This window comes from Pelobates fuscus, chromosome 12 (assembly GCF_036172605.1).
Source record: "Pelobates fuscus isolate aPelFus1 chromosome 12, aPelFus1.pri, whole genome shotgun sequence".
Lineage (NCBI taxonomy): Eukaryota > Metazoa > Chordata > Amphibia > Anura > Pelobatidae > Pelobates > Pelobates fuscus.
In genome coordinates this window covers 137,778,252-137,805,527 of record NC_086328.1, presented here as the reverse complement: position 1 = coordinate 137,805,527, position 27,276 = coordinate 137,778,252, and the positions used below count along the sequence as shown (strand labels likewise).

The 27,276-nt window shown below is 41.3% G+C and overlaps 2 protein-coding genes across 4 annotated transcripts in view; one reads left to right on the top strand and one right to left on the bottom strand.

The window, feature by feature from the left end:
* The window catches only part of DAGLA (diacylglycerol lipase alpha), a 61,581-nt gene extending 52,376 nt beyond the window's left edge, over window positions 1-9,205 (top strand). For all 3 annotated transcript variants that reach the window (XM_063437754.1, XM_063437753.1, XM_063437755.1), the window contains 3 exons: window positions 41-170; window positions 2,963-3,156; window positions 4,108-9,205. In XM_063437754.1, coding sequence (XP_063293824.1) covers window positions 41-170; window positions 2,963-3,156; window positions 4,108-5,029 — 1,246 coding nt within the window. In that variant the 3' untranslated portion in view covers window positions 5,030-9,205. The remainder of the gene's footprint in view (window positions 1-40; window positions 171-2,962; window positions 3,157-4,107) is intronic.
* TMEM258 (transmembrane protein 258) overlaps window positions 1-27,276 on the bottom strand; it is a 455,842-nt gene that overhangs the window by 178,865 nt on the left and 249,701 nt on the right. The window lies entirely within an intron of this gene.

The following is a 27,276-nucleotide window of genomic DNA, read 5'->3' as shown; positions in this document are numbered from 1 at the left end:
TTATTTGTCAATATATTATTTTATCCTTTTTTAAATGTAGTTTCTGGGATCAAGAAGAGCCAACATATTTTGCCATTTGGGGAGACAACAAAGCGTTTGAGGAGGTGATAATCTCTCCAGCAATGCTGCATGAGCACCTCCCACATGTTGTGATGGAAGGCCTAAACAAGGTGAGGAAGAATACTAATTAAACTGGGGATGGGAGATGGAAGAAACACGCTGGAGGTAAAGGCAACAAGACAATTGGCCTAAGTGAGAAATAAACAAGTTACGCGGAAGCAGAGGGGTAACTATATTAGTTTGGGGTAGGGAGAACAAAATATACTGGAAGGGGGTAACCAAAGCTGGGGAGTGGGGAGAACACAATATGCTGGAAGGGGGTAACCAAAGCTGGGGAGTGGGGAGAACACAATGTACTGGAAGGGGGTAACCAAAGCTGGGGAGTGGGGAGAACACAATATACTGGAAGGGGGTAACCAAAGCTGAGGAGTGGGGAGAACACAATGTACTGGAAGGGGGGTAACCAAAGCTGAGGAGTGGGGAGAACACAATGCAATAAGAGCAGTTTAAAACAGACCAGGTGGAGTTTCTTACATACAATCGGGTAAATCTCAGTTTCCTAAGATGTTATTCCTATAGAGGAAAAAGGAACAAATAATAGTGCAATAAAGCTTGAATCAATATATGGAGGTAGGACACTCACAAACATAGAGCCTTAGGTATTGGCTGAAACTTTGAACGTTGTGGGATCTTGTAGGGTCCCACTCCCTCTTCTGTGTATAATGAGGTAGATTCCCTCTCAGTAACAGTGCTGCTCCAATATATTCCAAACGAGCTTTATTTAATCCAATCAATAAAATAACAAAATGATAAAATAAGTAAAAAAGTCCTTACAATTGGTGGTAAGTCCTGTAGTAAGGTTAGCAAAACGCGTTTCACCCCTTGTGGGGGCTTCTTCCTCAGTTGCTGTAAACCAGGATCTCCTGCTGTCTTTGGTTCCGTTCTCGCCGTTTTTATTCTTTTCATAAAAAAACAGCGACCCCGCAATTGGGGGTCAAGCATTTCGCTAACAGTTTAACCTCTTAAGGTAAGGAAGTAAACGTTTTCAATTAAAGGAACACTATAGGCACCAAAACAACTTTAGCTTAATGAAGCAGTGTTTGTGTATAGACCATGCCTCTGAAGCCTCACTGCTCAATTCACTGCCATTTAGGAGTTAAATCACTTTGTTTCTGTTTATGCAGCCCTAGCCACACCTCCCCTGGCTGTGACTGACACAGCCTGCATGAAAAAAAAAACTGGTTTCATTTTCCATCAGATGTAACTCTTTTATTTTTTTTATTTATCTACTGTTCTGTAAATGGAACTTTAGTCACATACAGGAAGCCACTGCACAGTCTAGCAGGCTATTAACTGAGCAGGAGAAAATGCATTCTAAATTAAACAGAATGTGCAATAAAGAAAGTATAAACATTAGATGGCACTTCACAGGAAGTGTTTAAGGAGGCGGTACAAGTCACATGCAGGGAGGTGTGACTAGGGCTGCATAAACAAAGTGATTTAACTCCTAAATGGCAGAGAATTTCACAATGAGACTGGAGGAGCATGATCTATACACCAAAACTGCTTCATTAAGCTAAAGTTGTTTTGGTGACTATAGTGTATCTTTAAGTGTAAATTGTTGGGAATTCAAAGTGGATTTTAAATGTTTGACTGTAATAGCCCACATGTTTTTACTTCTGTTATTAGTTTGTGAATAATGTTTTTATTTATGGCTTCTTCCAATACAGAGCACAACATTTAGAATGACATAATAAAAATAGTCATATATTACATTATCAGATAGCGTGAAGTCAGAACAAGGTATTTTTATATTTAGGAACCCATGAGTACTGGACCACTAGAGTATCCCCTAAGTAAGCATTGTACAAGTAGAGAAAAACGTCTAGAAATCCTTAAACTAAGCAGCAAATGTGACCGATAACTGACGTTTTAAAGAGCGCAGATAGGAAGTAAGACACTGCGGTATACAAGATCTAAAACAGGAGTCCCAGTGAGACATAAGAAGGCAATTAGCCAGGCAGCACTCCGCCGACACCAATTTCGAGGCTGGTGGCATTATATTAGAAACCTACTCGCATGCAGGGGGCAGCCAGCTTCCTAAAATAATCCAAAGGCAGCACAACATGTGGGGCGCCTGAGTTGAGCTGAAAGCTTCACCTCTTACTGGGCATTGCTATCTAAGATAGGAAGGTTCCTGAATCCTCTGCATGCGTCTGATGCTGCTGAGTATCTGTCCCATCTCTGTCCCCAAGAAGCAGCCTACTCTGGGTAGTGGCCGACACTGTTCCCTGCATACTCCGACTAAATGGAGTTGTCTCCAAGCTCCTCTACCTGCACAAATCTGGCGTTCAACCTGCTCATAATGCCCGCCGCCCCTGATGAAGGTAGAGGGCAGGTTCCAGTGCCACTCCAGTGAGGTAGGTATCCACGGCAGTAAGTAGACTCCGGTCCAGATAGGGGGAATCAAGGGCTCTTGGAGGAGTGTCAACACTGTTCAGACAGCAGGAGAGCGGCCCATTTCCCCTGGCACCTACATAGATCGTATGCTGCAAGGGAATCTGAGCAGATCAGCGTTTAGGCTTGATAATAAAAGCACCTCAGCATTCCCAAGTAGCAGAAGTACGGCTGCAGTCGGGAAAAGTAGGCAATTCCACCGTTTAAATACAAATTGAGAGATCTGCTGAGGGACACGTGTGTCACCTCCACATGGTGGCCAAACCTCCCCTTCCTCTTCTGTTATTTTTGTTGAATTCTCACACTTTATTGAATTACCCTCTTTGTCTTCTGGGGGCTTTACACATCTAGTCTATGTTGTCTGTTTGTCCACCACCTTTTAGAAGATAAATATAAGACAAATCTGAACGGTCACAAAGCACAGCCAATAATGTTCTTTTAACAGGTCCTAGAGAATTACAACAAGGGTAAGACAGCCCTACTATCGGCTGCTAAGGTAATGGTGAGTCCGACAGAAGTGGATCTGAACCCAGAGCTAATCTTCCAGCAGCAGCCGCACCTCATCCCCCCTATCTTGGAGGTAATACCTGCAATAATGCCTGGGGCACACAACTCGAACCGGAGGAACAGCAGCACCAGGTAACAAAGAGTTAAAATGCAATGTTACGTTACTGTGGGATATAAGGTCACATGGGTCAACCCCCTCCACCATTCCTGCTAAGATGTGAACTTACTCAATGCATGTTAACCACACTGTACTGTTACATTATTGATGCATGTAATGTCTTCATATCAACTTGCCTGTATGGAATTATTCAAGAAAATACCTGTATCTGGTTGTCTCCCTTTCTGGAGTAATTTCCTTATCACTCTTCCCCTTGTTTTCCATTTCATGCATCACGATGGCTGCCTGGTATATTCTCATTGCTCAGGGCCCAGGGTGGTTTGCTCTTCTCTATGTAATGGAAACTGTTTTTCATTTCTCCTGCATTGCCATGGCCTGTTTGTGTCGTCTCTAGTTGTTCCATGTGTGAGTTTCTTCATTGTATATTTACCTGATCACTGTTTGCCAATCATTCCAGTTTCATCTTAGATTTTATTGTAAGTTAGGCTGCCGTTTGCCAGTGTATGTGTAGAACTGTGCTCGTACAATTTTGCTTATGCGCATTAGACTCTATGAAAAGACTTTGCTCATTTTATATCCAAACTTGACATCAATTTGGCACATGCTTAAAGTCTCATTGAAGAGACTACAGCTAAAATGTTAATTTACCAATAAACTCAAACAAACTTCTCTTTTTATTATTATACCCCATCTTTGAATTAGGCTTTTCTTTTCAGGCTGTATTCTAGTGATGTCTAACTCTTGGGGTCTGAATTTCCTGTGCTAGCCAAGCATCATTGGAAATGTAGTTCATAACATCACGAGTACCAGAGTTTAGAGCGCTACATTTTGACTGCTGAATCTTCTCCTTTCTAGCACTTTTCCTTCCCACATATTCTCCTGTGATCCCACTTAGCTTCCTGTTAATTTATTCTGTGCCTTCCATTTCCTAATGCTCTTTATATCATTTTCTTTCCTCTCTGTAGGAGTAAACAGTCTGAGGTCAGTTTGGAAGGGTTTTACGACTCACGCCTGCTGTCCCCGGTGCTTAAGGATCCAGTGGAATTACTTTTAATGAGCACAAAGGATTGCCTGGCAGTATCCCTACAGGATCGCAGGGCCCCATTAGCTACGATGGAAAGTCTATCTGACAATGAATCAGTCTACAGCTTTGACTCAAGGCGCTCCTCTGGATTCCGCAGCATCCGTGGGTCCCCCAGTTTGAGAGCTGTGCTGGAACGAGATGAGTCACATTGCTTCTTCATCGATCCCACTATTCCTGAGGAGAACCCATCTCTGAGCTCTCGCACAGAGCTTCTAGGGGCAGATGCCCTTTCCAAGCACTCACAAGAGAGCCAGCACACTGAGGTGGTGCATAACAGTGGCTGCTCTTCACCAGGTGATTTGGCTCCTTGGGAGGAGGTGGGCATGGCAGGTGTGGAGCACAGCAGGACACTCATCCCAGCCCAAGAGGAGCCAGCCCTGCAGAATGGACGCCTAGCAGAGGTTCCCAGTCCACAGGTTTTGGAGTTTGCCGAGTTCATAGACAGCCTGTTCAATTTAGACAGTAAAAGTAACTCTCTGCAGGACCTCTATCACATCATGGTGTCTGATGGCACAGACCGTGACATAGCAAAGTCTGTTAGTGACCAAGAGATCCTGCTACGGGCACAATTTGAGCCCAACCTAGTTCCCAAGCCCCCTCGTGTCTTTGCTGGTTCTGCAGATCCATCATCTGGCATCTCAGTATCTGCCTCGTTTCCCCTCAGCTCCTCTGGAGAACTTATGGACCTGACACTTACAGGTATGAGCAGTCAGGAATGCCTCACACCTGATCCAATCCGGACTGCTACACCTACAGATTCAAATCATAGTAATCAAGAAGAATTGCTCATCTCTGCCCTCTAGTGAAGTGTATTGGGAAAATGGACACATACTTAGCTGGGAGAGCAACGTTTGGAAAATGATTCTGCTCAAGTAAAATAGGAAGCCGCACAAGTAGAGCTTAATAACCATAGGAAGTTAAGTCTGTGGATAGTGCTGCCTGTATTTTATGCCAACGCTAAGGCAGCTAAAGGGATTTTTAAGCCTTTATGGAAATCACAAACCAAGGAAAGTGATAACATTGCACTATGAAGATGCCATCCCACGGCAGCCTTGCATGGCTGATCTACCAGCCATGACTATTTGCCATTGTGTCATTGGTATGTGAGACATTTTGTGTATATGGGAGAACTGAGGGGGCAGTCAGGGTTACAATACCATGTTCTGCCCGTGGGTACACATATGGCCATAATACAACCCTTTGCCTACTGTGGGAGTGTAGACACATTACTGCCACCTGCCTATCATGTTGTAGGTGGTCTCACTACCATTCTCTGCCTTCATTACCTCCTTGTTTTGTGTGCCCATTCCATGTCTCCTGATGTGTTCACAGCATGTTCCCTTTTATACAGATTAATGCATGGGAGCTAGGTGTAGCCACTTCCAGAGGACAATTTGTCATTGACTGTAATGACACTGTATGCGTCTGGATGACATTGTCGGCTATAATTGTATTGTCATACTCACTTCACCAGAACAGCGTCTGCTAAAGCAAGACTGCAAGCCAAGGAAAGGAGCTTTGCCAATCAGGCGTATCAGTCTTTACTGCCAGATGGGCCTTCTGCTACTTTTAGGAATTCAAAATGTAATTATAATCCATAGTAAGACCCTCTGTCAAATGTAAACAGACATGAAACATGTAGGCAGAAGCTGCTTCATCTATTTAGCAATCCCTCTTTCTTTACATCCTGTGTTAGTGCTGGTTAGAAAAGCGCTGTCCAATGTGCTTTTCCAGTACTCTGACAATGAAGTCATGATATGATCTCTGGCTTTGATTCAGCATATCACAATCCTAGCAATATTTAATCATCTCTTGATCCGGTTGTTCCTCTGTGTGAGTATTCCATCCACAGATTGCAGTGATAGTATTACTTCCATGGTCTACTGCACAGGCCTTATTGGCAATATATTTGTAGATTAAAGCTGCTGGACCCCCTGTTTGAGAGGTGACCACACGTATTACTATGTCACATGTCACTGCAAAGTCATAGGTAGGAGAGGTTTGATAGCTGGGATGCCAAAGGTGATCAGCCACTGTATTGGATAATTAAACACTATTGCTGCATACAGATGCTGCTTTCCTAATACAATCCTTCATCTTTGCCTCATTTTGTAAAAATATATATTTTCAGCATCTGTCGGATTTTGCTGGCGTAGATATCCTCCAATCCTTGTAAGCTCCTCTCTTTTGTGCCATACGAAGCTGTAGTCAACGTCTTATTTTATTTCCCATTCTATCCTGCTCGTCTTAGTGACCTATGTGCCAACTCCCCTCCGCACGACTGTCCCTCCCCCCATCATGTATTTTTAAACCACTTGTGCTGTCAAAACCTATTTGTGTCAAAAATCCCAAGGCGATTACATATTCTGCTAGGAAGGCCTGATGTGATCAGTATGAATGAAGTATGTGCATGGGATATAAATATATTTTTATGTGTATGGGGTATAAATGTCAAATAATGCATGTGTCAATAAGAGCAGTGTTTTGGGGACATGTTCTCTCTGATAAAGAACCTTTTGTCATTAGAAACGTGCCAATGCTGTCTGAAATAGTATGCTTTACCGAAGGATAAGATAGTTACTCCAAGGTATGGATTGGATTTGAGACCCTCCTAGCAGCCATGGATATCAAAATCCAAAGTTTGTTTTTACGTGTCATTAACATTTTTGTTAATTAATATTAACCCAATTTTTCTGGATATTTTGAGAACACTTGTTAACTGCACAGCCATCTAGTCTCTGTTTATTAATGCCTTAATTTATTTTATATGTCTGTTATAAAATAACAGTAACAGAAGTTCAAAATGTATGGAAAAGACCTTCCTGCTCACACGATTTATTGCTGAAGTATGTAATACGCGCTGGGGGGAAATGCAAATTTGAAATCAAAGCTGTATTCTGATTGGCTGCTTGGTGGTGACCTCCATCCAAATCCAGCTCCAATTGGAATCATGAATAATAATGGTATCCCCAGACCCCCCTGTACAACGCAGACTTCCTGTAGCAATAAAACTAAACTTAGGCACGTTCAGTAACTTTTACACTTGTTGGGGGTTCTCCAAATATGTTCTTTTATAAAAGTGGAACTTAAGTTGGAGCATTGCCATCTGCTTAATGCATTTTACATTTTTTGCTTGTTATTTGTATTATTTAAAAGATGCCTTTTCTATGATCGGTCAGTCGGCCGGCTGACCAACGTGATAGATTGCACTGCGGTACGACTATCCTGACCCCGATTTTACAGGTTTTGCAGTTGTTTATTGCCATTTTCCCTATTAATTTTCTTATTTATTTGCATTGCATTTTCCTTGATGTGCCTCTCTTCTGTTTACATCTGTCTTGTTGTGAGTTATCGTCTCCATACCTTTCCCTCTGGGTTGGCGAGGACTCTTTTTAACACTGGAGCTATGTTCTTTGCACAATAAGTATTCCATTATGGGGATGTTACATGTTTCGTATTAAAATAGGGGGTTTCACCATAGTGTCTCCAAGATGCACATTTCACTAATTTACAGGATAACCACTAACAGTGACCCCTGCACACTATTTTTCGTTTGTTTGTTTGTGTGTTTTCTCCCTTGTATTGATATTTTGGGGATTTGTGCTATGACTGTCATCTAGAGTTCATCTGCGATACTCACAACTTCAACCTCCTTGTCCTGACAACTTTCTTTGAACTGTGTTGTGCTCATTGGCCTTTTCCACACGTGCACCTAGGCACCATTAGAATGCTTGGACCCATTCATGCAAAGTATGTAATGCCATTAATTAGACAGCAGGTGCCCCGGGCCTATGTGGTGAGCTGGTATTTTATACAGTGGTGCTCTGTTATGTCACTGCCAAGGCAGTGGGCACTCAGGACCTTGCTTACAATATGAGGGGCTTTTTATGCCCCGTTCTTGACCTGGGTGCCTTATTGGCCATTAATTCCAGAGCAAGTGGCTGAATTATCTTTCTGTGAAAATGATAAGAATGCCTTAATATCCAGAAACCTCTGTATCCAGCTCCCCCTTATCCTGTCACTTTCCACTAGCCAGATGGCAGAGAGGAGAAAGGAGATTGGTTGGAAAGAAGTTGTCGTGCATGTCTTAGCGCCCTAAACACTGCTCTGTCTTGTGCCATAATAACCCTATGTCCCCTGTAGTTCATGTATGAATAAAACGTAATATTGTAAAGAAAAGGTACTAAATATATAGCATATCCTATAAATATATAAATATATACATACGTTCTTGTATATTCTATACAGACTGTAAAAAGGAACAGGTGTGGTTATAATGCCCAGTGCGGATGTACAATCCCCTTCCTTCAGGCTGTATATATTTCCCTGCATTCGGGGTGTCCGAGCCGAGGCTGCTGCACGAGAAGGAACAGGAAAAGTAAGCTCCTCACGCTGGAAAATAATTTTTTAAATAGATAGGTCTCAAATCTACAGATTGGGATAGAGCTTTTAGCCAAACCTTTGCACAATCCACGTCTTCAAGAACCCTAAAATGGGTGATTAGATGATCACCTAACTGACGATTAAAATGGCTCTATCACCAGACATTTTCTTTACTTATGTACATTTTAAAATGTTTTACTTTTCCCATCGGATATTAACATTTAACAGTATTTTGCTCTTTGTAGATGTGACCATTTTTCAGTAACGAGGTTGCATTGTGGAATTATATGATAATTGTAAAGACAGCTATTGTGGGGAAAAGGCTGCTGAGTGCATGTGAGCTAGCAGCCAATTAGAATCTAGCATTTCCACCGTAGCTGACTGTATTCGTTCCCAATTAGAAGAGGAAACCATGCTTAAAGGGACACTATAGTCACCTGAACAACTTTAGCTTAATGAAGCAGTTTTGGTGTATAGAACATGCCCCTGCAGCCTCACTGCTCAATCCTCTGCCATTTAGGAGTTAAATCCCTTTGTTTATGAACCCTAGTCACACCTCCCTGCATGTGACTTGCACAGCCTTCCATAAACACTTCCTGTAAAGAGAGCCCTATTTAGGCTTTCTTTATTGCAAGTTCTGTTTAATTAAGATTTTCTTATCCCCTGCTATGTTAATAGCTTGCTAGACCCTGCAAGAGCCTCCTATATGTGATTAAAGTTCAATTTAGAGATTGAGATACAATTATTTACGGTAAATTACATCTGTTTGAAAGTGAAACCAGTTTTTTTTTTTCATGCAGGCTCTGTCAATCATGCAGGCTCTGCCAGGGGAGGTGTGGCTAGGGCTGCATAAACAGAAACAAAGTGCTTTAACTCCTAAATGACAGTGAATTGAGCAGTGAAATTGCAGGGGAATGATCTATACACTAAAACTGCTTTATTTAGCTAAAGTAATTTAGGTGACTATAGTGTTCCTTTAAAGGACCACTTCAATGTTAAACATTGCCTTTTTGTAGAATCAGTGCTGTTTACACCGAAGGGTTAAATACACTTCTTATGGCTGCCTTCCTCACAGCCACTAGGGGCGCTTTCACCTCCAGAACCAAGTCAAATTCGGTCCTGCAATTAAATGCTGCTCATATCAACATGTGATTGGATGATCACAGCGTTTGGCAGCGCATACAAATCTCAGACCCAGTTCTTCTCAATGACAAGCATTGGATTGGATGGGATTGCAGTGGAGGAGTCTCCATGCTCGAAACTAGGTAAATATATTCAATTTCTATTTTACATCAGCAGTGTGGGTAGATAGATGTCAGAACTATGGAAGGGTACTTGCAGCCCCGGAAAAAAAACTGGTGTTTTCATGAATATAGCTTACCGTAATTTAAACTGCCTGATGAGATAGACTGGCCATAATGGTTCCGATTACATTGCATAGCAATTTTAAAAAATATATTTATTTATTTGTACAAAGGAAACTTTTCAATCAGTTTTAAAAATGACCAAATTGTGCAAAGAATATTTCTGGTGACAGATCCTATGTAAAAAATAAATAAGGTGTAACAAAATAAAATAAAAGTTGCATAATGTATAATGTAACTTTTAATGTTACAGTTCATTTTTCAGAATCCACTACAGTTTTGCTAAAGGTCTGGAATAATTCCTGGCAATAAAACATGTTATGCCTCTTTTCCTAAACTGTTCTGATGCCCTGTCTGGGACCGAAAAGCACAATGGTAACATTTGGAGCTTTTCATTAATTCTCTTTTTTTCCCTATTGTCTTTGGATGCGAACATACACAATTTTGATTTGTGTTGATATACACTTAAACATACCTATGAACAATACATGAACAGAGCAATTCAGTTTAATCAATAAACTAATTGCCTATTAACAAGTAGGAAACATTTTAATAGAATTATGAATTAGATATACACTTTGACATTGTAAACTGAATACAATATCTGATTATTTACTAAATCAGTAATTGCACATTTTAGGTCTGCAAGGCCAAAGGGTGAATCTGTAAAAATAGCTGTGTACTAAGTTTGCAATGGTCTTTTTCCCAGTTCCCAGAATGCTTATAGTAGCTAATAGTTTTTGGATGTTGCAGTTTATTAATATTTCATTTTCTATACGAAGCAGAATAGGACAGCTCACACTTGTGGTGTTTGTCATCCAAAGGACCAAATGATAAATAAATACATATATAATTAGCAGAATATATTTTATCACAATGCCCCATATACCTTATTTAGTTTTAGTGTGTTTTAACCCCTTAAGGACCAAACTTCTGGAATAAAAGGGAATCATGACATGTCACACGTCATGTGTCCTTAAGGGGTTAAATTGGGGATTGACCCTCTAATTTGGAGACAGTATATTAATCATACAAATGATTTGCTTACTGCCTGTCTGTTTTGCAGTATTGGGCCCTCAATGTGTATCCAGTGTTTATTAGGTTCCAGACTGCGCATTAAAACTGCCGTCATCCTGTACTGATTGTACTTTTTAACACTATGCCTGCGTGTGTCCTATATCCCACTCTTACGGGCCGTTGTTTTATAACCTCATGGCGAGTCCTGAGAAGAGAAAGGATTTAATGTCTAGAATATTACAAGCTTTCATTGTTCATTGTCCCCACTTTATAACCACATGATCTTTCCTATCCAACGCTAAAAACAAAAAAGCCTGTTTGCATTTTGGAATGGCACTGAAGATTAAAAAGAAAAAAAACATGCAATTTGTTGTGTCTTTTGTGTGCGTGTCCCTTCAGCTCGATCTTCTGTCTAGTTGTTTTTTAGGGTTTGGGGAGATTTTGTTATTTTTTGGTCACACAATGTTAAGTTTAATACACCTTTTAATAGAGGGGACATGGTCTCCTAAAATGTAGATATCGACTGCTGTGGGAATTGACACTATTTAACAATTTTGCAGTGCACTAACCACCAACCCATTGCTGCCAAGTAAAGAGAGACACTGACACACAGCACAAGAAAACGTGTTTAAGATACAATATTCTTACTCAGTAATACAATCTTAAGAACAAATCAATATTTTCATGTGTTACGCAATGCATTAACATATGCAAAAAAACAGTAAAGGGACACTATAGTCACCAGTATACCGCGCCTATTGATTCAAATTAAAATATACAAAAAATACATACATATGTTCTTGGATATTCCAATTAATCGTGACCTCAAAAAGAAATTAAGATAAAAAATAATAGTGCAATACAGTAAATTTTATCTTAAAAATAAGTAGTTAGTAACTATGTACAGTCCACTCACATGGAGATGAGCTATAACAGAGCTCTACTGTGAAGCGCTTGGACGGTACCATCCCCGTCTTTGGATTTGTAGTAGTTGCCACAGATGTTCTCAAGGTGCCATGTGCGTAGTTGGTATAAAAGAAAGATAGCAGCAATATGGTGAAGTAAGTACCAATGGTGTAATAGATAATAAATGGTATTGTACTTACACTTTCCAGAGCATGTGACCTGCTCTAGTGTAAACAGCTTAGGTGGTATGATCCCCACCAAGGATATACAGGATACCAGGAAATGAAGATTGTAAGTCTAAAAAGTAACTTAAAAGTATACTTTAATATAAACAAACAAAACAATGGATTATAAAATATAGTCCCACTTAACGCGTTTCGCCTAATAGGCTTCTTCAGAAGTGTCTGAAGTGTCACTTAGACGGCCACCAGAGGGACTTCCTATCACGTAGGGCCCTAAAAAGGCCTTTTACACGTCTGGCCTTTTACACGTCAGACGTATTAAAATACGTCTGACGTCTGCAGGAGAGAGAAGGCACTGTGTGCGCGCCTTCTCTCTCCTGCCTGTCAGCAGAGGAGAGGTGGCGGGCAAAGACCGCGAGCTGAGCTGTCAGTCAGCTCGCGAGCACGCACATGCACGGTAGTGCGCTCAGGACTTCATAGGGCGGCATTCATGCCACACATGCGCACAAGGGAGCAATGACGCTTCCAAATGGAAGCATCTGATTGCTCGCGCCCGCCTCTTTCGTCATTTTGATGAAATAGGGGGCGCGCCTTCACGAGGCTCCCAGCGCTGGAACCAGGTGAGTAAAACGGGTTGGCTGGAGAGTCCCTTTAAAGTTAATACTAAGTACACTAAATTTTGCTTAATTTTCTATTCATAAATGGAAGACGATTGGAACAACCAGGACTACCAGCACCAAAACCACTTATTTTTAATGTAGTGGGTATAGTGCATACATGCTGCTTTTTTTCTTGGAACCTACTGCACATCTCATCTAACCAAATACACCTTCTTAAAAATATACACCATTGTCAACCCTGTATTTAAAATTCACTGTGAATGTGCATTTTGATTTACCAACAAACACTTCAGTGAATAATAATCCTGACAATTTAGAAGTGTGCTATGTTTCTAGTTCATATTATCAGACACATTACAGAAATCCTCTGCAACGGGCTAATCCAGGGTATCTAACGCCAAAACCAATCCCCCTATAGGCGTACCATGTTCGACATCCAGTTTAAATTAACAAAGTAAATCACGTAATCTTTATTAATATTATGAGAGCCGCCGCCCCTAGAAAATAAGTGTGTCCATGAGTGGGACTGTATGGTGTAAAAAATGAAAGTCTTACAGTAAACCATAAGAGCAGCTAAATGTGACACTGATACAAATGTCGTTATTAAGAGACGAGTTGCAATAAGTAGCCTCAAACTGGTTATATAAAGAAGTCATATATATATATATTATATAAATAAAATAAAAGCCTCCATTAAACCAGACTCCCACTAATCCCTCCACTCAAGCCTAATTATAAGTTGATAGCGCTTGCTAAGCTATTATCTCACCAATGATATGAATGGCCAATGATATATTATCTCACCAATGATATGAATGGCCAATGATATATTATCTCACCAATGATATGAATGGCCAATGATATATTATCTCACCAATGATATGAATGGCCAATGATATATTATCTCACCAATGATATGAATGGCCAATGATATATTATCTCACCAATGATATGAATTTAGAAACGTATGCCTCAGTCCCCCTGTTATATTCACAAACATCTAATGTATTGCTACTGACTTCTACCGTTATGTCCTAAAGCAATGTTGAAAAGTATTACAGGATTCTTCCTATTATAACATTAGGAAATAAGAACCTAATATCTCATTCGATACAAAAACAAAACTACATACCCAATCAAATAAAAGAGATGTCAAAGTGGTTACTGCTAAGTATTGTCAACAAAAGTGATGTAAGTTTATAAAAAAGCATTTTTGTAAGAGACATCATAGCCCCCAATCTCATAGTTGATTGTTAAACCCCAACCATGTGAAACTTCCAATCAAAGTTTGGGGGTGTATGTGTCGGGAATAATCTCAGGACTGACTATTTCTACACATTAACCCTTGCTTTACTTTACTCCTAACTGGTCAAACATCCTCCACCTTTATCAGTAGTAGGTACGTATAAATAGGCCTCCCACTGTTTAGTAGATATACCCCCAATGGAAACATCAATACATGTTCATGCTTGCAGTCACTGCACAGGATTCAGAACGAAGGCTGCTCTGATCGGAGGTCTGTCAGTAGAATGTTGGTGAAGCTAACTGAAGCCAGGATTTGTTTCATGATTTAACTGTTTCTCAAAGAAATTGTCACTTTTATCTAGTACCTTTTTAAATGTGATACTCCTTACCCATAAAGCACATAAAGGGACACTCATTGATCCATTACAATTATAATGCATTTGATAGACTGTATTTTTTGCATTTCTCAAATCTTTATTGGTTTTGCATAAAAGAAATTATGGAAAATGTATTAATAATTACCGTAATTTTCTTTTCCTGGCTAATTCTTATAGCAGCATTTAAATAATAGCTCCTTCCTCCAGCTAAAAGGACAGGAAAAACATAAACCAAGCAATGAAGACTAATGTATAATGGGAACACCCATAATCCCAGTACAGAACGTGATGAAATTATACACTTTGGTTCCCAAACTTTGTTTTCTTCATTCGGTAGATAAATCTACCGAACACGACCACCCCCGGTCATTAACTATAAAGAAACCGCAGGATTAAGAGCTCTCCCTGTGTGAGCGAGCCATCTTGTCGCACAAAACGAGTCAGCGGGACTTGGTCGTCGAATGTCTGGAACTCTGAATTGGACACTCGACCCCGCGAACACCGGTTAACTTTGCGAACGCCTGCTTCCTTTCCCAGACAAGCCAGGAGAGCGCTGTTCGGTGGGTTTGTTCACACGAACCAGGAGAACAAACGCTGCCCATAAGCTAGGCGAACCATTCGTGGTTTTGTTCGGTTTTGAACTCTCTAAATTGACCGACCACTACCTCCTAAGACTATTAAACTGTTTTGGTCAGGCACCTCGTGAGCGGTTGGTCAAAACACCGGTGGCGATTCGGCTGTGTTTGTGGGATCTGAGCGCTATTTGGAAAACTTGGGCGCTCAGATCAAGGCTATCCAGGGATATGACACTTATTGGGGTTCCTATATGTTTTATTTGTATTATGTATTTTCTATATTTTGTGTTTTATGCAGAGTCATGGTGACTCAGATTTTTGTAAGCGTGTTCGGGGAGTTTTTACGGGTGTGTTTACTGTACTCTGGAATCGCATAAAAGCCGGCCATCTGGCCTGAATAAAAGATTCTTGTTGTACCCTTCATCTAGTCTAGGCTGATGTTTGGGTACGTGACTGCCGAACAGCGGGATTTACTTTGATAATGAGGAAATGTACGAATCAGGGCTCCGAACTGCGAGGTTCTAATCACTAAGTATATAGCAGTTCGGGAGAAACCAAACGAAAGGATATACGAAATACCAGCGTTCGTTACACAGGCTTTACAGGAATTCAAAACAGGCAATCCGAAATGAGAATCAGGGACTGAGGAAACAATCAAAACAGTCCTACATGAGAATCAGGAACCGAGGAAACATTCAACACAGTCCTACATGAGAATCAGGGACAGAGGAAACATTTAAAACAGTCCGACATGAGAATCAGGGACTGAGGAAACATTCAAAACACATTCTGAAAAGAGAATCAGGGACCGAGGAAGCATTCAAAACAGACAGCCTCAAATGAGAATCCGGGACTGAGGAAACATCCACTTTATAATGGCGAACAAAGGGTATTAGATATGACCCATTAGCAGCTTTGCAAATGCTCTCTGCCGGAACACCAAACTCTGCAGCCCATGGCTTTGATATGGATCTAGTGAACTGTGCCCAGATTCCTTTAGGAATATGATCATCTTGTGCCTTGTGAACTCTGGAGATTGCCAAGACTGTACAGGAACGAAAGGTAAAGACTAAAGTGGCTCCTTTTTTATGAGAACCCCAAGGAACCAGGAAGAGTTGATTTGATTTCCTCCATGATGCTGTCCTTTCAATGTATACTGAGCGATATCTCTTCAAGTCTAGTTTATGGTACCTTATATCTTCATATGAAGAAGAGTTGTGGAAGTAGACTGGAAGGACAATCCTTTGATGGTGAGACCACCTTAGGCAAATATTCCGGTGTAGGGCGAAAAAGAAGTCTATTGTGGTAGAAATTAGTGTAGGGTTCTTCAAACAATTAAAACCTTTATGTATGCCATTCTTCTTAATCAAACTAGAGCGGGGTAGCATCTTTTGAGAGAGTATCAGAAGTGAAAGTTCCTCCAAAGGCTTGAACGGTATTTCTGTCTAGTACATGGAGTACTAGAGGTAAATCGTAGGGAGCTGCAAATTGCCTTAAAGGAAGGCGAAGTTTAATCTCAGCTTTGAAGAAACAGATCTTCATTGTTCTGCCCATTTCTTTCCTAAAAGTGCTGATATCGCAGAGCAATGTACTTTAAGAGTGCTGAGGCGTTTGTAAAATCCAACCTATACGATTTATACAAGGGCCTTGATCTGCAGCCTGGGCAAGTTACCGGCGTTTTCCTTCTCCTAGATGGAGATCTAGGGCCAGACCGGTCTTGAAGGCTAGGGATGTGCATGGGCAAAATTCAACACTTTTTCGAAATTTCGGGGCCTTTGGTGATTCCCTAACCTCTACCCCTAAACCTAACCCTCACAACCACTTACACATCTTGGGTCAGGGGTAAGGTTAGATTCCTGTCATTATTCCCGTAATTTTCCCTCCCTCTCTTGTTTTGCCACTTTTCAGAAATCTGAAGCACTTCGGCACTTCTGAAATTCGGCGGTTCGCTTCGGCACTTCCGAAATTCAGCAGTTAGAAAATGCATAAATTCGGAAGCATTCGAATGTACGAATTGCCGAAATTCATCCGAATTTACCAATTCCTCAATAAGGCACCCACGAATTAGCATCAAATGGCTCTAAATCTTGAATGATTCAGACATTCAAGTATCGGAAGGAGCCTGCATTCGCATTGAAATCAACGTTTGCAAATCAAAAGATTTGATTAGTCTCATTTCATATTATACAAATATGTATCATAGGAGTACCTAATCCCTGCAGCTCCTATGGGTTCCCAACTACAAAGTGATTGGGCTACGTGTGCCTGGGGCTTCATGAAGAGGAAGCCTGTTAAGAAACAAACAGGTATATATTAAATTGTCTGTCCTTGTGGTTAAGAGGACAGGAAAAAAGTCTTAGAACTTGGATTATGGAGGTTCCCTTTATACACTAGTCTTCATTGTTTTTCCTGTCCTATGGGCCGAATGGAATGGAGATGCACAGAGGAGGTGAGGATTGGTCAAGCAAGACATATGGGTGGGTATCAATAAAATAAGGGAGGGATGCAGAAATAACAGAGAAAGCTTTGCAGCTTGAGAATTGAGCGGGGACCCACCGAAGGGCAGGGTAATTGAGCTGTTGTCTGTTCTCACCTCTCTTGCTACTTGTTTTTCTCTCCTTACGTTTAAAGGACAATCCAGACGTGGACCCCTTGCATCCCACGGTGCCTATAGGGATATTGGCTATACCTCACTGATGATACCTTACAAGGTTGAAACACTCATCTGGAGTTGCTGTATCTCTTGTGAAGAGGGAACTTGCTGGCATTTCGGATCTGGACTACCCGTACCGGTGGGACCAGTCTGATATGCTTCAGAAAAGTTCTCTCTGTAATGGCACAAGATGAGCTAAAACCAGCTTGAGATATGAGGTCAGAGCTTAATTCCATTTAAGCCTGTACCACCAGGAGGTTATTTACTTGGGAATTCAAAACAAATTAAAAACTTACAAAAGCAAAAAGAAAAAATGAGGACAGCGCTATGGATTGCAAATGTGCACACCCAGTGCTCCATACAAGTTTTTTGAAGGACAGAAAGTACTTTCATACCCTGCTTGAGGCTGCAGAGTGAGATGTCAGCAGCACTATAGAAACTGTTCTATGATTTTCTCATTTTGGGTACTACAGTAACCCTTACCTTCTATCTATTGTGGCCACTATAGTAAATAAAAAACTTTACAGCAAACCGAGCCAAGTAAGAGACAGCTTTGTTTTCAGCTCTGCCCGTTTAGGCTGAAAGTCCCCAAATTCTCACTTTAATCCACTGAGTTTTGAACTGTAGTGAATTAAAATCCAAATGGCAAAATAATGGAGAAAATAGCTCTTTTTCTTTTTCTTTTTGGGGGGAGGGGGATATTTTTAGTCATTTGGTTCAAAGAAATTCTTACGGTAAGAGAGCCCTCTTGTGGCTCTTATTGGAAAGGGAGATGTAACAATGGTTGCTCTAAATAATAGATGTCTTTCACAAAGCTGTCCTGAATCAGGATATCCAGGTAAGTATTGAAATATATGTATTACATAATGTGTAGACACATATAAAATTAATAAAAACTAATAAGGTGTTAATTTATGCTGTGTACATATGATTTGGAAAAACGCCGGTATTCGGTTTATGAATTCATGGAAAAACTAGCTTTAAGGCTTACGGCTACAGCTGCATAGTACTAGAGATGGGACACCAGCAATACGCCTAAAAGCTAGCATCGAAGGCCTGAATAGGCACCTTTGGGCAGACATGGCTCCTTGCAATGTGAGTGCGGTTCCTGCTTGTTATTTCTGTCATTGTCTCAGATTACACTATGTGTTTGTGTTTTGGTTTGTCTGAAGATATCCTCCTTTGGATACTGCATTGTTATCAGCCCAATAGAAATTATTGATATACTGGAGTCTATCTGCCACTATATATATTTGTATACACGCAGTTGTGTATATATATTTTTGGTGTATATTGGCTTTTTTTTTTTTTTAAATGTGGAAAAGGTAAACGTTGTGAACTATTGCTTTATAATAGTAGACGGTAAATACACAAAATAAATCAAAAGGGCAATACTGCAATCCTGGACACCATACAATGTGCCTATAGAATGCCTGTCTCGTGGTCATTGCCTCTTTTTATTTTGTTTAACAGTCGAGATCCACAATTAGGATGATAGCTTTCAGCTGTGTACTTGGGACGAAGGGAAGCACATTTTGGATGATCCCACAGAGGATGGAGGCAAGCCGGCGGCGGCAAACATGGCAAGAAATGCTGTTACCTCAGCTACAGAAATAAACTTGGGGAATGTCCCATTCGTGTGATGGTCAGCACTCTCTGAGCTGACCAATCGTAAGACAGTCCAGAATTACGGAGTTGTAAAGTACCCGGCCTCATGGATTTTCTCCATTGTAAAATGGACCGTGCGAGTTCTAGACACATGCAATTCATTTCATTCCGAATGTAAATGTCTGAATTGCCGAATTGCGGAAGTGCCGAATCAAACCAAAGTGCCAAACTGAATTGCCAAAGTGCTTTGGATTTCTGAAAAGTGGCAAAACGAGAGGGAGGGAAAATTACGTGAATAATGACCGGAATCTAGACCAATAAGCACAATTCTGGCACTTGGAGCCCTATAGATGCGTAAGGGGTTGTGGTGGCAGTCCAGGCACGTAACCCTAACCCTAGATGTGTAAGTGGTTGTGGTGGTTAGGGGAGGGGTAGGATTAGGGAATTGACGAAGTCCCGAATTTTGGAAGTGCCGAACCAAACCAAATTTTTTGCCCATGCACATCCCTAGTGAGTTCATTAAAAATAAAGGAGGGACTCGAAAGTAAATAGTGTTTTCCTCTGAAGGGCTGGCATCAAACGGCTCTTGTCCACCAAGGACTGGCAGCGAACTATTATATCCCTAGGAGCAGAGACGAATATGATGATTTATTTATTCAATATGCTCCATCAAAGATACGAGTTTCGCCTGCTTGGGTGATAAAATGAAAGCAACCAGCCTCCTTACAAAAGTGAGGAAGTTCCTCAGCTACCACCATGTCGGATATGCCTCATAATATAGAGAGTCCAAATGAAGGGCCATCTCTTGTTACTGTGTGTAAAGTTTAGATTGTGATTACTGAAGCTTGGTCACCACTTGTTGTAGCATTAGTGCATCCTGTCCGTAGCAGGTTGTACTTCTGTTTTAATCAGAGCAAAGTCAAATAAGGACATAATTTTGGAAAGCAGGTTTGGTGGCAGGTGTGTGCCATTCTTGGTGACCCCATGAGTAAATAGTGTAGATAGGAGGAGAGATACGAACCGTCTTCAGGGGGCGCAGAGTGTTTAGGCCACAGTTGACATTGTAATAAAGTCCCAGTCTCTCAGGAACCTGCCATCAATTTTTGTGAGCACCGGACCATGGTCGATGTGTCAGACAAGCTATCAAGTGCTGTCAGTGTCAGGTAAGTTGTGCAATAGTGCTCAAACTTCACAAGTGGAGCTTATACTGCACATGGCTTTAGGCAGTACGAGGCCTTCTTCTTCTTGCGTTACCTCTGGACAGCTGGTTGTTAGAAAAGGGCTGTCCGGAGACAGATTCTGTCAGGTGAGTATCAGTATCAGTCAGCCAATTGCCTGCTATTTGTCACAAAACTCGTTCCCTGCACCGTGACTGCTTTAGCTGGTGTCTGTCTAGCTCCGCTCCCAGTAATTGTGTTTTACCCCTTGTTAGTGGGGGTACAGCATGAAGGATGATTAAAGGGGAATTAGACAATATTTGCTCCCTCCTAGTTATCAGAACTTTTTTATAAATAATTATAATGCAAAAAAGGAAAATATTGAATATTAGTAATGATAATATAATGAATCTAAATTAATAAATAGTAAAATGTAATAAATTATTAGCTCCGCTTGTAGCCTTTTCATGTTGGTTAAACTAGAATAGGACACTGCACTGCGGATTTTACCTGGTATATTTTTGGTGCATTTTATTGTGATTTCATTAAAATAAAACCTGGGAAAACAATGATGTAAAAATACTTAGAAAGATACATTTCAAATTCCTGCAAAACGTATTGGTTCTATTTAGCATTAAAAATAAACAAATAAATAAAGTTTGAAGGGGAAAATATCCAACATAACTACCTGTAATCTAACCTGCTTGCTGTCAGGGTTTTACTTGGGAGCCTCAGCCTGTAATAGCACTTTGATATCTTAGCAATGTAAGGGTTTGGTTTTGATTTTGAGACCCACCGTCTGTTTTATTGTTGGTAACATCATTTAACCTTTTCCACATCCCTGTTGTTGCTGTTGAACTAAAAGAAGGAAAATGTATTTTGACTATTAACACTATTATGTATCATAATGCAAACCAACCTGGCCTGACTCTGCCATGGTAATTGGACTAGCCCTGGCCCAACTAGCTTGTATTAATGATAGCTACATTAACTAAAGATTCTGTCTGTCTGTCTAACTATCTTTCCATCTGCAGCGAAGCTCCCTGTACCCCGATTGGGTACCTCTGCTAAGGACCGCTTCCTAGCTGGAGCAGGGAAAAACCTCAGCACTTCTGTCCCAGTCGCCGTGGGTTGACTGAGGTCCTCCTGGAGCCTCTCCGCCCTCGAGCAGTATAGGGGACTAGCTCTTTTCCCTCCCAGGGACTGGACAACACAGTCCTGGGAGCTTTAGTCCTTACATGGACTTTCCCCGCCGAATCCTCCACGAACTGGAACAAGGTGCTGAGCAGTGATTAGCCCTTTTCCCTCCCAGTAACTAGACGACACATAGTTCTGGGAGTACAACTGATTTTATTGAGCCAACTCTTCCTTTTATGCACAGACCCCAACAAGGGGTCTCCATTGTATTCAACACAAGCCCATGCCAGGTTTCTCTGGGCCTGGGCGATAATTGCATTAAATACTGGCAAGCTAATTATCTCCCAGGAACAGAGAACCAAACACAAAAATATAAAACCTAAAAATACCCCAAAACATCATAAAAATATATAATAACCCCACAAATACATTGTTAGATAGCCCTGATCTGAGCTCCCAATTTTTCCAAATAGCGCTCAGATCCATGCAGTGTAGGGGAAATGCCACCGTGTCAAAGTTCTGACCGGCCGCACACGTGGTCCTATGCCCAAAATAGTTGCAGGGCATTTGGTGCTTTTGCCAGTCAACTTTCTGGAGATCCTGTGGCCGCAATACGAGGTGCTCCGCCTGGGTCTCGATTAGCGTTTGTTCCCCTTAGTCTCAGGCACCTTCCCTCCATAAAGCGCTCTCTTGGCAGGTTGCAAAGTGTTTCAAAACCGCGAACCAAGTTGTCCGGGAACCGCGTGATCACCTCATGCTGAAAACAGTTCTATAACATTCGCGATGAAGTCCCGCTGAGGTGACCGGGAACCCACAAATCCTCATGACTAATTTAGTTCCATAACAGTCGCAGCTAAGTACTGCTGGGACCATTCATGCGAACGGCCGCTCAAGAGCCAATGTTCGGTTCTATTTGCATGAATGGAAAGTGCCAAACCAGGGGCACCCAGGGAAAGCTGCTAATGGCGGCTGGGCAGGGTAACTCCCCAACAGTGTCCCAGACCTCCACCATAGTCAGTGGGCAGGAGGCCGGCTTTTAGACTCCTCCAGGAGTCCGTGGCAAACGTATGTGGGAAGGAGTGTTTGTCACATCATCTATCTCTCTGTCTGTCGGTCTATCCATCTATCAATCAATCTGTATTTCTGTCTATCATTACATCATTCTACCACTCTGTCTGTCTATCTATCTACATGCCTCGATATTTTATATTATGTATGCATCAATGTTTGTTTTACACACTATAATTGAGGAAATGATCTGCCACACAGGAATGGGGGGCAGTCATTATGGTCCATTATGGGACTCGATTGGCCTGTTCTATGCAGGCCTCATTGCTCAACCGAGCCCCTCCAGGGAGTACTGGCTTCCCCCCTCCCCCGATGTTGGTCCTGGGAATAAATAATGTGCATGTATATAGGGCTTAGGAAACTTGGCCCTTCAACAGCAGCCTGTGCTTGGGTTACCATTAGAATTGGAGCTGGCATGTCTTGTATTTTGGGCAGGTTCAACCAATCACCAATTACAAAAGGAAGAAGACAGGTGAATAGCCAAATAAAACTAATCTCTTTATCATATGTCTTAAAACAATTCAATTCATTGATTCATACACCTGTCTTGATGTAAATATAGATTTAATGCAAAAGTCTATAAAAGTATAAAATATAGTTTCTCTTTAAAAAAATAAAGAGGAAAGAAAATATCTATTTTTAAAAAAAAAAAATGCACCCTACTCCCGTAATAGCAAAGTTTTGCCACTAGATGGCCTCATGATACCATCAAACAGTGCAAGCCAGCTGTTCCCTGTTATACTTGATGAAAGAGCTCAGCCAAACCCCTACTTATTGGCCCATTGGTTGCCTTAAAATTCGGATAGGGAGAGAAGGGTGCATGTGCAAGGATGGCGAGCTCGTCAGGAGGTTCACCCGCACCCATCCTGCGATCATACCCCCTTGGTGGAAGGTATTTCTTATATGATCTGACGTTTATTAGAATGGTCTGCTCACACTTCCTGTTCTGCAGTGTGACATAACAATGACCATTGACAATAACAATTATGAAGTGTGTCATTCCTAATGCAAAACCAAGACACGTGTCCTGTGCTGCCTGAGCATGATGGGAGTATTATTTCTGTGCAGCAGTCAGATATTAAAGTGACACTGTAGGCACCATAACTTATTCATATCATTGAAGTGGTTATAGTATCTGGAGTCACCTGGCACTGCCCTTCCATGTAGCATTAAACTGCTTTAAAGCTAAACAAGACTTTCCACCCACTCATCCGCTCTGCGCTGCTTGGGCTAATGAGAAAACAGGCTGAGCATCAATGGGTGGCTGTGATTGGCTGAGAGTGTCAGCTGACTGTGTTCAGCCTATTATAGTGCCATTGCAGGTATTAAGTTGTATGCCTATAAGGAAGCATGTCGTCTCTGCTTTAGCCCCACCTCCAGTGGGGACGGGACTATGGGAAACCAATGACCCTCATTCAGTATTAAACTGCTCTAAAATGGTTTAACATTGAATGAAGGGACAGTGCCAGGGGACTCCAGGCACTATAACCACATCAAATCCTACAGTGGCCCTTAAATAGTTTTCTTCTCCTGTCACTGAATTGAGACTGCTATCCTGGAGTGTGACTCCCTGTCTTTATCCTATTAGAACTATGACAAGCGAGTCTCAAGGGAAAAGAAAAACTCTGTTCCTATATTTCGCCAGCATCTTTTATATCAGTCAGGGGAGAAAGATAGAATGAATAATGGCGGATATAAAAGTCAAATCTACATTTATTTAAATAAAGCTAGGCCTGCCCATTGTGTTAAATCATGATACTATGTCCCCCAGTTTTCACCTGAAATGTGTGTTTTGACGTAGAATTCTGTATCATAAATTATTAGGATAGTATTGTCAGGGCTTAGTAGATATTCCCCACTGGATATATTTTACAGGACTATCGGAAACTTGCATCTCAGTATAGCCCTGCATAGCAATTTCTCGATACCAAACAAAAGGGAATCGCCACCAAGGAGACAAATAGCAGCGTTTTTATTCTTCAATGTAACTGTCCAGTGCAGTAAAGTACACTCCTGTATCTAATCAATGGATACAATGTAACCACCTTAAATATTACAGCAAAACAAGAGCACTGTGCAGCACTGTTAGTTCCATATAGGAATTCTCACATCGGACCACCGATAAGGCACGATGTACAGTTCAGGATAGGAATAGCACTCTGCCCGCGTCGGGATGCCAGACGCTCTGTGTACCTGAGCCGGGATGAATGACTTGCACCTCTGAAGGACGCCAAAGTCGCGTACCGCTATAGCTGCTCAGTGCGCATGGAGCTTTTAACCTGAATACCACGCATCACTTTGCAACGCGTTTCGCCCGTGTATAGCGGCCTTTTATAGAGTTTATTGAATTCTATCTTGTGTTTTATTTACAGAGTATTAATCCCAGTAAGACTGATGGAAAGAAGGGTAGCACACAATGGGTACCAGGTTAAACCATGTCCTATTTTGTGATCATTTAATTAGTAAGGTTATATGTTCATAAAATGAGTCATTTTATACTTTTGCCCTTTTTTTGTGCAGACTGTTCCTGGAGATCATGAATAGGCAATTCTGATTTTGTTTTGTTTCAGTCTTTATTTAAGGGACAAAGCAGTTGTACAACGTAAATGTGTTTTCCAGTGCACCCCTCACCCCATGTATTAGTATATTAAGTCACAGCAAACCATAGTCCAACTGAGAAGAAACAAACATACTGGAGGAAGGAGTGTAGGATCGAGGGAATCAGGGAAACCTACTGTGACTCACCCACTGATAACAACACCACATAGAAAACATAATCAATTGGAGGTGCAGTCTAAGCATCCCAGATCTTGTGAGGGAAAGGTATTCTGCACGGTTTCTGCCAATCTATCCTTTAAATAGGTAAACTCCTATCTTGGGAACTACGCTGCGAATGGGACAGGTTGTATCAGCCTGCGGCCCATTCCATACTGACTGCCAATCTTATTTTATTGAATTGCTTTGTGTTTTGAAACCCTTGAGCTGTGGGTCCATTTTAAACAATCTCTGAAAGATGGCCGCCTTGCCGTCCCTCAAGTCTCTCCAATAGGAGCCATTCACTACACTGGCTTGAGAAAGGTACGTTTCTTTCTAAGCCAGTTTAGTTAACGGGGAGTACTGATTGGCTGAGAGTGTCAGCTGACCGTTCTCAGCCAATCAGCGGTGCCCTGGCACGCTATCTGAATCAGAAAATTCAGAATCCGCATGCTGCTTGGGGGGGTGGACATCGACGCTGGAGGCAATTTAGGGATTAAACAGTTCCAGAATGGTTTCACCTCGAGAGATCAGAGTGCCTCCAGGGGCCTCCTGGCACCATAACAACTTTTAGGTGATGCTGTTTTGGTGACTAAAGGATCCCTTTAAGGACAATAATGCTGATTTGAGAACATTTCTCCAACTGAAATATTTTTCCTACTAAGGTATTTGGCATGCGTTGTGCAAAGTGGGATTCATTTTAATTTTAAGAAATTACATAATGGCTATTCATTTTTTATTTTTTTTTATCTCAAACAAGGCAAAAGGTTTAAGTGAGTATTGATGTTTTAAAGCCAATCACTGCGCACTTGCCTAACCAAGGACTTATCTCCAGTAAAATCCAATGGTGGCAAGTTTTGTTGGTCATTAATGTCCCTCATGGAATGACTAGCAGAGGGTATTTCTGCATTTCTCATTTACAAGCTGATTCTTTACACAGGCATTGTATTAAACTAGAGCCTGGCCCGCCTCATACTTAATATCATATTGCTGGTTAATAATTAATAATGGGGATATTTACCAGAGCAGTTGCCTAGGCGATAAGAGATAACGAACAAAAGTCGAGTGTCTGGGAGTTTTCCATAAAGGAAATATTACACCTCTCCCCCACCCCATCCCTCTCTGCTCTAATAGAAAGAGGGGAACTGTTTCTCCTGAATAATCGGAAATGATCGAACTGTGTTTTTGTGATGATTTTAGACTTTAAAAAAAACTTTTTAAGATCGTCTGTTCTGTTTTTATATTTTAAATTATTTTCACTTTAAATAATTGTCGCCTTAAAACTATTTTCTTATATATTAATATTTTCATCAAGTTTAGAAAGGAAATACATTCTTTGTTAGATGAAGTATATATAAAAATATATATAAAATAAAAATGGAAAAAACTCAACTCGAGCTTTAGTATATGACACGTTCTTTCTATGATATATACTGATCAGCCACAACATGAAACCACTGTCAGGTGAATAACATTGATTATATCGGTACAATGTCACCGGTCAAGGGGTGGGATATATTAGGCGCACGTAAACAGTCTGTTCTTGAATTTCATGTAAAACCGGCGTCGGGGTCATGGGTGCTGAAGGCTCATTAATGCATGTGGGGAGCGAAGGCTAGCCCGTCTGATCAAACAGAAGAACTGCTGTAGGATAATTATTTTTAAATGTAATGCTGGCCTTGAAAGAAAGAACACACACAATGCATTGCAGTTTGCTGCGCATGGGGCAGCATAGACGCACACCAGTCAGAGTGCCCATGATGGCACTTGTCCTCCGCTGAAATTCAATGGGGACCTCAGCTTCCGAACTGGACAGTGGAGCAATGGAAGAAGGTTGCCTGGTCTGATGAATCACATTTTCTTTTAGATCAGATGGATGGCCGGGTGTGTGCACACTGTTTACCCAGGGAAGAGGTGGCAGCAGGATGCGCTATGGGGAGAAGGCAGTGTTAAACTCTGGGCAATGTTCTGTTGGAAAATCTTGTGGATGTTACTTTGAAATGT